General features: G+C 42.3%; 1 protein-coding gene across 1 annotated transcript in view; it reads left to right on the forward strand.

Annotated features, from left to right (window-relative positions):
* Positions 1–14,198, forward strand: part of BICDL1 (BICD family like cargo adaptor 1) — an 86,439-nt gene that overhangs the window by 66,701 nt on the left and 5,540 nt on the right. Inside the window, exons 8-10 of the mRNA XM_019506782.1 lie at positions 1,174–1,317; positions 6,355–6,485; positions 8,892–9,012. Of these exons, the coding sequence (XP_019362327.1) occupies positions 1,174–1,317; positions 6,355–6,485; positions 8,892–9,012 (396 nt within the window). The remainder of the gene's footprint in view (positions 1–1,173; positions 1,318–6,354; positions 6,486–8,891; positions 9,013–14,198) is intronic.

Raw genomic sequence — 14,198 nt, forward strand, 5'->3', positions numbered from 1 at the left:
AGGTAGCAATTATTAGCCCCCCCCCCCCCCCCCCCAAGTTTTCAAGGCTGAATTGAGAGATTTGTCCAACTATTACTAGTTCAGGTATCATCCTGAAAAAATCATGAGACCAGGCTTTCTTGAAAGATTTCTAGTAAGTCCATTATAGCCATCTTGAAAATGCAGCAAATTTTCTTTTGATTTGTTTACTTCTAATTCTGATCAATATCCCTTGGTCCTGTTTCTTAAGCAATGGTATCAAGAGGCCTGTGAGTATTAAGTCATATTTAAGAGTTATCTGAGAATATCTCTGTAATATGGTTAGATGTATGTTTCTGTGATAAACCACTAAATGTGGCCCCTATGCCTGGAGAAAGGATTGTTAGCACACAGGTGCACCTATTTGTCTTGGGATGCTGTAATTTTCTGAGATCAGCTTCTTTCCTCAGCCTGGTGACTGATATCATGAAGGAGATCTACAGATTCTCTTTTTGGAGAGCTGGGACAACCTTAATGAGGGAACAGAGGTTTCTTCTTTCATGGTGGCTCTAAATTTAAATCTTGAACTCCCATTAGCTGTATCTTCAAGATCTGTACGTTCACCACATGGGTACAACCAGCCTTCAAGAGACTCCATTGTGGTGTGTCACACACAAAAATAAGCCAGGAAGCAGTGCAGGCCTGCAAACCCCAGACATGGTTGGGAACGCTAAACAAATCAGTGTCATTGTCTGTAGGAACTGAGGTTGTAACTGAAATAAAACATAGAAGTCAATTGTATTTGTTCGAGAGAGAATAGAAACAATTCTACAAATGATTAAATATGGAAACAAAGTTATTTGAAAGTTTTATGAAGAGGTGAACTTGAGAGCTGTGTTGTATTTCAGCAAAGAGACCAGGGCTGAAGATTGGGCAGTGTGTCTACATCTCTTTCAGTGACTTGTCTGTGGCTGTTTTCTATCCAAGCCCAGGAGTTCTGTTCATGACTAGCTGTATTCTGAGTGCTTCTAACACTGTGTAATATGTGGGAATGTTCACTATAAAACTGATACTCTAATAGAGTGGCCTTCTCATCTTCCCTTTATTCTCCTTAGAATTCCTACCAAATTGGTACAAATTTAATGCAACCTATAGTTTTTTTTGGGGGGGGTGTTTTTTAATGAAAACTGAGCAGGGTGTTTCTCTTGCTGCCAGAGCTCTCGGAGAAGCGATGACGATGCCTTAGAAGAACAAATCAGGAGAACAAGTGAAGACTCAAGAGCCCTGAGGGAGTTAATGGAGGGAGAAAGGGGGAAACTGAGGCAGAGCCTAGAAGAGCTCCAGCGGCTTCACAGCCAGGTAAGGAGTCCCTGCACTTTGAGGCAAGAAGATTCCAAGGACTGTCTAGAGGGAGCTTTGAAATATGGGAGTTTGGCATGTTCTTCTAGGACCCTTTTGTGCAAGTGATCACAGCCCTGTATGAATCCATATTCAATAACCCAATACTGTTCTTCCAAGTGTGGGTCAGCGTGGATTCCACTGCAAGTGTGTCTGAACTTTATGCACATGAGATTGGAGGTTTTTAATAAGTATCTATAGGGGTTGCAGAGAGGCATTCCACTTCATTGTGCTCTCATACAAGCCTACAAAGGGTAAAGCAGCCACAATCTTCATCCATTTCCTTCTTACCATCTGTAGCAGCAAGACATAGCCAGCAAATGTCTAATCCACCTGTCTTCAATATTTCTTCAAAATTATCCCAATTTTTTAGGATTTCTGGTCTCGTATACTCAACTGCCATTAACTAATCTGACCTATCTGGACCAAAAGCTTTCTGGTCAAAACCCCCCAGTGTACATGGCTTCTTATTATGGTGAACACAAGGCCCCTGGGCTTCAAGACCTATCAGTCCCACAGTGGGCTAATGCCCCTTGAAGGATGGACATAGTGGGTGCATCTACGCATGCAATTAATTTGAAATAATAAACTCTGGAGCAGTTTGAGCTGGAGTAAACAACTTCCAGGCCCAGCATCTACATGTGTGCCTGGGACTGCAGCAATCTGAGCCAGGGTGGAGCAGTTTACACCAGGGATATTCCTGCCCTGCTCTGTCCCAGGCTCCAGGTGGTGGCAGTGGACAGTAGAGGGGCTGGCAGGGGCACGAAGGTGCTGAAAGTGTAGAGCCATGTGGCTAGGCAGCAGGCAGGAGTCTGGTCCCATGATGCCTGGGCTAACCTGGCACAATTTAGGCCCATGGTCAGCAGCTACACATGCATTTAACCACATTATTGCTCCACTGTAAAATAGTACTGTCCCCAACAGTACAATTGTACTGCAGTGTTAGTTAGTTTACTGCAGCCTAATACCATCACATGTGTAGATGGTGACACTTTACTCCAAAGCTACTTAGTCTACTTTGCAGTAAAGCACATGTGTAGAGGTGGCCAGTAAGTGTCTTTTTGTTCCTGGTGAAAACACACATTTGGACCAAGTATGTTCATCCTTCGTTTCTAGAATACACAAGTTAATAGTCCATAAAAGTCTTGTAAGATCCTGATTAAATGATTTCCAGAATTCTACTACTGGACAAACCAGCATTATCCCAACACCACATTGAACAGAAGAGTAACATCTGAGACTGATGCAAAGAAGAGGATACAAAGGAAAGATCTTGAACCAATATTGGGTCCTATGTCCCCACCCGTAGATCTAGCTAAAACATATATGCCAGCATGAGAATCTTTAATGCCTGAAGCTAGATACTAAAAGAAGCTGTTCCAGACACTGAATCAGAAGTTCAAGACAGAGTTTGGTGTTCTTTCCAAAGGCTTTGCAGTATCTGCCTTTATGGGAGAAGTCCACTAAACCCTGTATGACAATGGTGGCTTGCAGAAGGAATAGACTGTAGCAGACCAAACTTCACAAGCATTGGTTTTCCACTGATGCACCAGTCAGCACTAATTCTGGCCTCAAATGATGAAACTAAAGAAGAAATTGAATCTGCTGTCTGCCTCAACCCCCTATCAGCATTGGTCCAGACTTCAGTAGTAACAATGTTTTTATCAGAACTGCACCAGACTCCTGCCTGCTCACTTAGGTTGTATTCTGTCCTTGTTATCAGAGAATCCTCTCCTGTGGTTTAACTGACACTATCAAGAACTACCTATATGGTTCTCCTCCAGGTTTAAGTCATTATGAACCCATCAAGACTGGCACTAGACTGGTCAACACCCAGTGAATTGGTCTTAAAGTATGGTTCTTTGGATGTACAATTGACCACTGTCACAGGCACTGAATTACGTGGGTTTAACCAACCTGCTCCCAAAGTCGCACTCAACAGTAAGAGAAAAACTATATACTTTAGACATCTCCAGAGTTTTTCTGTAATACCTCAAGAAGACCAAGTCTTCAGGTTCTCTCCTGCCTACTTCTGAGCATACCGGCACACCAAAAGGCCAATAGAAGAATCTCGAAGCAAGGCACAATATAATTATACCTCTTATAAAATAGTTGCCTCTGCCTGCTCAAGATATATGCCAGTCTCTGACATTTGCAAGGTAGCTAGCAGGCACAACTAACTCTTTCTCCCACTGTTCACCTGATAAGGTAATCGGGTTACATGCCATATTTGGAAGAGCAGAGCTTCCCTCGCTGCTTTATTGATATCAACTAAACCTATTAATTTCCGCAATCTAGAGAGGATGCTATTTACTGGTCACCAGCAGCAGATCCATGCTAGCAAACTCTTGAAGAAGACGGTTGTTTATCCTACAGTAGCATAGGTTCTTTAAGATGTTGTTTTCCAAGTGGATCTTACAACTCAACCTTCATCTCTGCTTTTAGTAGTCCTCTCCTATATGAGCTTAAAATATGAGGGAACAGAGGAAGGGTTGCAACCTATTCATCCTTTTTGCCCTCTTAGGGGGCCACTAGAAAGCACAGGCCCAGTAGATGCTATTAGAAGAATACTCTGAGCCAGCACACATGGGGCTCATGCATACCAATGGTGGGTTCCACATCACGTCTTGAAGAATCAGAGTTACTAAAGTGTGAGTCTCCCTTTGTCACATGGAAGAAAACTCAAAACATTGTTTGTTTTTAGTGCTAAAGAAGAAAAATGAGCACACAAATGACTGCTCTGTTCTATTCCCACCAAGCAATACTTAAAATATATCTACAGGTATTGAAATAATTAAAGAGCAGTGCCTTCTCTTCTGTCTTATGGGATGGCTGACATTAGGCACATTTAACAGCAGTTGCCAAGCAGAAGAATCTGTGAAATAAGAAACCAGTTGTTCTTCATAGATTTTTCCCATGTTATAAACTTCCTTGTTGCTGCTGAACAGGGCATCAGTTACAGGTTAAGGACATTCTGTGAGCTTTCCAGGCCCCTGCCTTCAAGTTGGTTCCTCTTCTGTGGAAAAAAAGAGCTCCTGCCATGTCTTACAAATTAAGAAGTGCTAACTGTGCTGACTCACAGCAAGATATTGGGACTCAATAACCTTCCTATTCAGAAATAAGGATGGTGGCTTTCCTAGTCAGGGCCATCTTAACACAAGTAAATGAAGTGTCTAATTTATATATTTATGAGAGTACTTTTCCTTTAACTTGCTTGGTAGTTTCATAACGAACAGCTTGCATGCTATTAGGAAAGAGTTAAACATGGAGAATAATTGTGTTGAAGCCAGGGACTTCCTGTGAATGAAGGATGTGCTTCCAGTGATATTTCAGCCAGAGTGGGCACCTTTGTGCAGTTAATTCCACTGTAAGCCACACTTACTTCTCAAAGTTCAATACCCCTTTCTGGACACAAGGAAATCCAATTCTGTATGACTTTAGTCTTGTGAATGTGTCTTACTTCTGGCCTGGAAATGAAGACTTAAGAGCCATCACTGAAAACACCCTCACAGTTGTTCCCTTATTTGTCACATCACCATCTTCAAAAGCAGATTTTTGTGTATATGATCCCTGCCCCAGTCTGGTCCTGCCCAGAAGCATGTTCATGGGATATGCATCCCCTCTGCCATTCTAGTACATTAAGACACAGATTATTCATGTGCAGGTAGTTCTTAATTTGCAGTGGTTTTCCAAATTATGCACAAGACACTTGGCTGTCTGCTACTGCCTTTACTTCACAGGGCACTGCTCCTCCACTCAGCTGCAGCTCATCAGCAGTCCTATACAGTTGATCCAAGAATGGTGCCTTTGAAATGAAAAGCTGCAGCAGACAGCTGGAGCACCTTAGTGGTTCAACACAGCTGTCTGTCACAGCTCTGTGTATCCCCAGTTAGTCTGTAGACCTGCATCTTTACAGTGAGCAAAGAGCCTAACCCTATATCTGGGTTCTGCTGAATCAATGGGAGTATCCAAGTGGTGAATACCGTTTGCCTGTCTTGCTTCTTCCAAAGGTTTATATGAGGATTCTGTGGATTGCCAATATTCAGACACAAGAATTAGGTTGCATTATAAAAGGTTTCCAAGGTGGTAATGATGTAAGTTTAGTAATGGAGCATGCGTCTTGTAGATAGGGAGGCTAGATGTGTCCAGTAGTTGCAGAGTTGTGCTAATGCAGTTTTCTCATGATTTGACACCCTTTTTATTCACTTTGGACTAGAACAAAGGGTAACTAATGTCTCAGATTAGTAGTTTTACATGTATTTACCATCTAATTAAGATGCTGATGTGTGCTAGTAACCCATTCCTCTGAGCTGAATGGGTGGTTTTTTTCATGTCACCACTCTCAAATAAGTTTGTATTTAACTTCTTACTGTTTCTAAAGAGGTGGTGGCAGGGAAACATCTCTGCTACTTCCAGATGACTGTTTGTGAAAATTTGATCCATAATAACATCAAGAAAAGAGAAACCAGACTGCAGCCTTAAATCACATTTGAGTTACATGAGCCACTTTGAGGAGGTAACATTTCTACAATGAAACTTCAGTGGCTCTTATGCAGTTAAGATCATGGGATCACAGTTCCTACCTTATAGTCGATCATGTCAACTGGAGTGGAGCATTTACCTGCATTACAATGACCATGAGCATTACAATGACCTTTAATGCTAACCCTGACCAATTTTAGATGCAACTGAGGAGAGTTGTTGTCATTTGATGGCTGGTGACACCACATCAGTTGGCAAGTTTCAGCCTTGTTCCTCACAGGAAGGTTATCAGCACTTCAGTTATTACCTTCATTGGCAGCCTTAGCAGAAGCAAAAGTCTGAGCCTGGAGCCTGAAAACTCACAAGTACAAAAGCAGCCACCCACTATTTGTGCTGCTTCCTTTGGGAATAGAGAATTTTTGTTTTCAAGTCTGTCAGTCTGCACTTTTCACCAGGGGTAAATTAATCTGAGAGAGAGAACAAATGTTTTATAGAGCTCCTTTCTTTTTGTGACAGGTGACACTGCTGAGTGTGGAAATGACTGCACTGAAAGAAGAAAGGGATAGACTTCGAGGGTCAACTGAAGATAAAGAGATAAATGAACAGCTTGTGAAGGCCATCAGGGATCGAGATGAGGCCATTGCCAAGTAATCAGACTTGCATCTAAATCCAGAGACTAGAGAAGGGCTACAGTCTCAGGATTTCCCCATCAGTTTGTTCAAGGCAGTAGGTGCTTTTGGGGTAGCTTTGTTGCTGCACTGCTACCAGTAAATTGGCAATCAGTCCTCCCACTATTTCTGAGTGTCTGTGACGGGGCATAAGGTCTTGACCACACCAGTTGTCTGTAATTGACAGTTCTGCTCCTTCTCATATAAAAGAAACTCTGGAAATCATGTTTCTGGAGATTTTAAGGACAGATCGTTTCGACAAGCCCAGGGATGGCTATTGCCCATTTAAGAAGGAGGTACTATGTGGACTGGCCCCATTCATCTTATTTTTCCTTTTCTCTTTTAGCCAAATAATCCTTGCTTCCTTTCCCTACATGTATCTGCTACTGTACCTTCTCCAGCATGTTCCTTCTGTTTTGCTGTAATTCCTCTTTGCAACTCTGCTGTTATAATCCCTCTGGTTCCTTAGTTGTTTCTGTCCTTTTTCCTTATTTTACCCATCCTATTCTTCTGCTCCTGGCTACTTTTGCTTTCCTTCCCTTCTTTTACTCTGGGTCCTCTGTACAACCCCCTTACTACCTCCTCTCTGCCTTCCCCCCCACCCTTTTAACTGACCTGATTTTAGTATTTTTTGCCTAGGTTGTTTTTTTCACTTTTTTTTTTTTTAGTGCCCCACTCTGCCAGTTCCTTTCCCCATTGCACTGCTGGGTTTTTGGCAGGCTAAGAGGGAACAAAGAATTCAGGTCACCAGGCACTGAAGGAAGAAAAGCAGGGGCAAAAATGCTTGTGTTTTGTTTTTTTCTGGATCAGAGGAGACACTTCCTTTAATCTCTTCTGAGAGACAGAAAGGACAGAATAATGCCAGCCCATTTTCTTAAGGCATTGCCTAATCCTCCCTGTGTTGGCTGAAGAAGCAAAGCACATAAAAGCGTGTTTTTGAGGGGAGAGGGTAGCTGAATAGGCATGTACAATTGCTCATTTTCTTTTAACGGCAATCATCTGCCAAGCATTCTTTGTGGTATTTAGGGAAGGGCACCAAATTCCTTTAGAGCGCCATTGTAACAACTCCATCTGTTGGCAGAAGTTGGGAACATCCCAGCTGCTGATGTTTGGTGCAAAAGACTTGGTCTGACATTTAACAGCAGTGTGGGTTGCCGGTTCTGTTGTATCTATGGCAACTAGCTGCCACTCGGGGGATGTATAAATTCCACTGTTAATATCCAGGCAGTGATGGGGAATTTTACGAGAGAGATTTCTGAGACGCTCAGACTCTTCTGGCTTTCGTTGGAAATCTGCAGATTCTTTGCTGTTCAGATGATCTGTGCGCCGAGCTGTTAAAATGTGTGGCTAATTGTCCTACAGCCAAAGGAACATACTGGAAGTGAACATAGAAGGGTTTATATGGCTCTGTGTGCGCTACCCTAATGGAGGGGATATGTGCAGCAGTAGCTGTAAGCAAATGTAGACAATGAGTAAAGTGCTGGAGATGAGCATATAGGTATGTGCACAGGTGTAAACAAGCAGGTCTCTGGCACCTAGGTATCATCATCTGCCAAATATGAACCCCCCCCAACTTCAAAGCATGAATGCCTTAGAGCTCCAGTGCAATAGTTAAAAGAATATTTTAACATGGGCAAAATAATGTATTTTCCACTACTCACAAGGGGCTGAAAGAAAAATTCAGCCCAAGGCAGACATCTGGCATGGAAAATTTCAGCACAAACAGTTGTTTAAGTTTGGCAGAGTTTTATAAACAACAGCAAAGTGTCTTTTGATGGGAGCTGTTGGGCAATTTAAGTTTAGGTGGCATTAGCAACTCTGCCTGTAACATAAACAATGCCTAGACTGCTTTTGTCAGACCAGTGGAATGGAGTTGCAATTGTAGATGGATTGGATATGGTTAATGCAAATATCAGAGCAAATTGTTGCATCTAACATTTGCAACCCTAACATTTTTGGCAGCTCACTTTTTTTTTCATGGGGAACAGAGAGAAGTCAACTATAAGCCATAAGAAGGTCACGGTCCTACTCTATAAATCGTATACATTTGCTATATTATGTCCAGCATCCCATCCCCCTCTCCAGAACAGTATTCTCTTCCTGGGGAGGGCTCACACACCTGATGACTTACTAACCTAGTCCCTTCTTGAGGAAATGCAGTCTCTCTTTCATTATGCCAAGAAAAGTTGGAACAGTCCCTCCACCGACTATTCAGTGCCTTTGACTTTTCTTCCATGTTAGGCTTTTCTTCCATATCATGCTTCTACTCAATGTCTTGAATAGAAATCAATGAACACTGGTAAGATGGTTCCCAAAGTTGGGAGGAAATTGATCTAGATTAAAAGGGAATTGTGCTCTGATATTGTTCATGTCTTGATTTTTCAGGAAGAATGCAGTAGAAATCGAACTAGCCAAGTGTAAGATTGACATGATGTCTCTGAACAGTCAGCTGCTGGATGCCATTCAGCAGAAAGTGAACCTCTCGCAGCAGCTTGAGGCATGGCAGGTAGGTGATGCAAAGCATCAGTTCAAAGCAAAGTGTTGGTGGGCAGCACCTGCATATCTTGACTCAAGGGTAGGGATATAACGGCTGAGGAAGAATGTTCCATAAGCTGACTCCGTCCTCTGTGCTCACGGTAGAGTCCAAATCTGGAACATTTGGAAGCCGGGAGTTAATTCTTTCTCGGAGGGAAGCAGTACTGTACTGGTATGAAAGGCTCAAGCTGCAGACCTACCTACAGCCTCACAGTTAATGTAAAGAAAGTGATCTCTGATCTTGGATCCAGGCACCTAGTGATTGTTACAGTGGACTGATTTGAATTAATTATGTTGAGCCACCTGTTTAAATATGAGACTAGGAAAACTAAAGGGACAAAATCTAATTTCACAGTTGCACATTGCCATGGTGACAGAAATGCTCCTCCTCAAAACTCAGCTCCATCTTTCCACCCACTCTGATTGGCTCAGTCTCTGGCAAGTGAATGTAGAAAAATATGGCTGTGCAAAGAGCAAAACTATTTAACCCAGGTTTCCTACATCTGTAGATCAGTAACACTGCCCATCGCAGTGACACACGCTCCTGTCTGAACAGCATGCCAATGATTTGAGGTCATTTACATGTCCCCAGTCTAATTATTTTCCAAAAACTCAGCCTGAAATCCCTGTATCTCTATTTTATACAGTGAACAGACTTGCCAGTGGCAAGCAAGCTCTTAATGTCCATTTGAAGATACTCATATAAAAAGATCTTTTTTGCTTGTTTTTTTTTTTAAATTTTTAATAAAAAAATCTAGCTAGATGAAAAAGTGAGAACTTGATTCCACTCCAAAATCTGGGTAAAATGGTTGGCTTAGTTTCATCCACATTGTGGGGCCAGTGGTACCGCAATCATGTAATGCCGGAGACCATGGATTTATTTATAAGTTACAAATTTGGACAAATGGCATAGAAGAAGGGCTTTGTAAAGAAAGAGACAAACAGATGGAAAGAGAGAACAAAGAAAAAGGCAGAGAGAGAGACTGGAAAAGAAAGGTCTCTGGCGTGTAGCTTCTTACAGAATTATGTAAGAAGTTGGGTGCACTGACTGTCCAACCAGACCAGTAGAAGTCTCTCCCATACAACCTTTGTCCTGTTTCAACTCCACTGTGTTTTCGTTTCTCTCTTTCTCCTGCTTACAGTTTGCTTCCTCAGGGCTTTTTACTATCTGGCTCCTTTGGTTTCTGATCTAGTGGCCTTTCTCAGTTCCTGTACCAACAGCTTTAGTCGTACACCCCTCCTGCCTTTGAGGTGAGCTCCCACCCTCTATTTCATCTGCCTCATTCACTCTTCTGTCACATCCAAAACCAATGTTTCATTCTTTCACAGAATGAGTGTGTCCAACAAAATATACTAGCCTCTGTTCCATTCACTACTTCCATTACCTCTTCCATCATCTGTGATCATACTGATGCAGTGAAAGATGCCAGTTTCAAATTCACTGCCTGTCTCTGGTAGCTGTGATGTTTTAACATCTGATTTCTTCTCCAAACCTTAACATATAATTCTGAAGATCCACTGAAGTTTGTGGGAATCTTATTAACTTTAGCAGGAGCCAGACTAGCTCTGTAATGAGTAACATGCTATCTTCAGTTATGCTTGTGCAGTCAAGTGACTTCACTGACATTGAAACGTTGCAGGGGAGAAATGACAGCAGATGTCTTATGGACTTTGCACAAATCTTATTATTCAGTTGGTAGCTGACCTGTTCCTTTCCATGGGTATGAACAGAGAGATGTGGTTTTACATTTAATAAAGTTTATGCAGGCTGGTTGAGGAATAAATTGCTTCAAGAGATTGTATTTTCTGAACAGTATGTTGTTGTTTTTGTGTCCAATCCTGAACTCCTGCTTTCAAAACTTCACTGGGAGTTTGATGTAAGGACAGCAGACTTGAATGCTTCCAGCGTGGTTTTTGCCAATTTTCTTTTAGAAAGTAATAGAGGGGATAATTACAATATACGGTCATCAAAATTAAACTCCACAGAGCTAAATTCAAGCCATTCCATTGTTTTCAGGAGTGTTACGCAAGGCATTATTTTCCCCAATAAAACTGAATTAACATTATTCAATAATAATGAGCCAGCACGAAAGAGAGCCTTTTGAACATAATTTAAAAAAATAAGACCTTATTTAATTGTAAGAATTTTAGAGTTAAAGCAAAATGACTTTAGCTCATAAAGCCAAATTATGCTCTTAAATGTAAAGCCAGAAAACTGTTCTCCTTTCTCCAATTTAGGATAAATAAGTATAGCTTTCCATACGACGGCAATACTTAAGAATTCAGCATCTAGTTGAAAAGCCAGTCCAAAGTGACTGCCTCTCAAAATGGAGAAACTTGTTTTTTTCTTTGTTTGCTTGTTTCCTCTGGACTGAAAATAAATAACATACCCACTAATTGCTTATATGCAATTCAGCAAATAAATAAAAAATCTGTTACTTAGCTAGTGAGAATTCCTGTTCTGTGCATGCTACCGGGAACTCTTTTCTAGGTGGGATAATATGGAGTAGATGTTTTTGTTCAGAGGTGAGGAATACCAGGCTGATAGCCTTTACTGCTGAAGTTTAACTGCTCACAAGCTGGGATAGTGCACTCTCTGTGACACTGTCCTGACAGTTCATCCTAACCTTGCCCTAGGAGGGCAACCTCAGTAGCTGGGAAGAGAGTTCAGTCTCCATAACCCATTCAGTCCTCCTCACTTCTGATGACAGGAATATTTCTAAAGTTTAGAGGAAAAACTGGATTTTGTAGCAGTCTTTTCAAGATGTCCCTGGCTCTGTTAAGATTGTGAGGGGAGAATCAGATTGTATAGGCTTGTAAACTTGTGCAACATGCATATAAAGAACAAACACCTGTGTGATTGGAAACTTCAGATTTGGTAGCATCCCACATTCACTCTACACGTGTGATTAGATAGTTACCTACATTGGCCTGAAGTCAGGTGGAAAGCAGGGCAGGGTGGCTAGTCAGCATAAGCCTTCAAATGCTTGGGCCTCTCTGAACCAGTTAGTCTCTAAGGTGCCACCCTGCCCTGTATTCGTTACACATGTGAGTGTCAATGAGGTAGAAGGCAATGAGGAATCCAGCCCGGGGCATCATATTATAAATCCTTGCATCTGCCTGTTGAAAATGCACTCGATGTAATTAGCATGTCTAGAAAAGTTATTGGCATGCAGGTTGCATTTTTTTAATTTGTAGTCTTATCCTTTGACTGATTACAGCAAAGCAGGTATCAAACCCTGCAGCTAGGGCTGTACAGCTATCCCTAGGCTCTACTTGAATTTCACTGATCTCATTTAGGCCTAGTTATTAATATGGTATTTTCTATATTTAGCACCTGTGTATTTTCTGCCTTGTAGTCTTATTTACAAGAGGCATTTGCTGTTTCCTATTTTATGGTATAATGTCATTTAGTTGTAGTGATGTGGTGAGACTCATTAGCAGTAATATCAGCTATGGAACTCTAAATAGTTTGATATATATGACTAGACTGGAAAGCACTTGTGCCAAGTCTCCAGATTTACACCTGTGCTTATTGGCACTAATATTGTGTAAGAAAGAGCAGAGCTCTGATTCATAACATCCCCTTTCTACAGGTGTAAACAACTCCTCCTACCTTGCACCTCATGAATCAGGCCCATGATACCCGAGAAGATCCAGTTGTAACTTTTGAGTAGTTGCTTCAGTGCTCAGCTGTCCCTTGACAGCACCAAAAAAATAATGCCAGTCCTTTGGAGAAACAGATTGTTTGGCCAGCATAGTGTGCATCTGACTTGACTTGTAGTTATCTTTGGGTTTTCCCTGAGTTTATCTCTAGCAGTGGAAGACTGTCGTCATGAGGTAGTCTTGTATGCCGTTGATATTCCTCCTATATTAATATGTACCACATATAGTGTATATGCTAAAGAAGGGACATCCTCCCTCCCCCAACAAATCAATATGCACAAGCACTGTCAATTTTTTCCCTCCACAATCTATTTTATTGAATAAAACTGATACCATCACTGCACCTTCTCCCATTCCCCCCTTGTTCCTTCCCTGTGTATCCTGTTTGCCAAGTTGTAGGAGCCAGGGATTCCAGCTTTGACATGCACTCTCTCTCTGCCTAACAAGTCCCTGACCCTGTGTGCTTTATTTTTTTTCTTGTCAATAAAATTGAGAGTATCCTTTCCTACCTACCGCATACTGTCTGAGCAGCACTCTGAAGATGTTAAGTGCTCTCTCTGCCAGGTTTCTGAGGAGCTCTCTATCCAGCCTGCCTATTTTTATTCTTTTTTTGTGCACTTTTTTAGACTCATTTGTGTACCTCTGTTAGCTTGATGGTATAAAGCTACCCTCTTGGATGGCTTAGTACAGGGGAGGGCAATTATTTTGGGCAGAGGCCCGCTTATCGAGTTTAAGCAAGCTATTGAGGGCTGCATCAGTAGCCCCACCCCTTGACAGATGCCCTGCCCCCTGGTTGACATCTTATAATCAGAAGTCACACCCCCAACCCCTGACCTTTGCCACCAGCAGGCCCTCCCCTTGCCCCTGGAAATACTCCTTTCAGCAAGGGGTTTTGCCATCTTGGAACCAGAAGAATACCAAATTATATTCTAAAAACTGAACATCTACAACATTAATTTGATTTCAAAAAATATTTTTGTCCTGATTTACATGTGTTTGTGTAGTGTACACAGAGGGGATTGCACAATAGCTGAAAATGAAGCCTTACTCTTGTATATTGTAGGGGGGTGGGGACATGGGGGTAGGTATAGGTTTGTGGGGGGCTGGTGGTGTGCATGTCTGTGGAGTTTGGGGGAGGGTGTCAGGGTGTGAATGTGAGGTGAGGGAGCATGTGGGTATGTGGAGTGTGAGTGGGTATGGGGCTTGTGGGGGGCAGGGTGGCTGGGGTGTGTGATGGGGTGTGGGTCTGGAGGCTTGCATGTATGGCAGTGCAAGGGGGTGCATGTGTACGGTGGGGTGTATATGTGAGACGTGCTGTATGAACACACACACACACACACACACACACACAATTTCTCTCTCCCCCCCGTCATTGCACGTGTGCGCACATGCGTGCATGCGCGCACACACACACACACACACACACGCGGAGTGTCTCCCATGCTCCCTCATTGCGTGTGCCCATGAGTGTGTGCGCACAAACACTTGCGC

This window comes from Gavialis gangeticus, unplaced genomic scaffold (assembly GCF_001723915.1).
Source record: "Gavialis gangeticus isolate Ggan-Ray unplaced genomic scaffold, GavGan_comp1, whole genome shotgun sequence".
NCBI lineage: Eukaryota > Metazoa > Chordata > Crocodylia > Gavialidae > Gavialis > Gavialis gangeticus.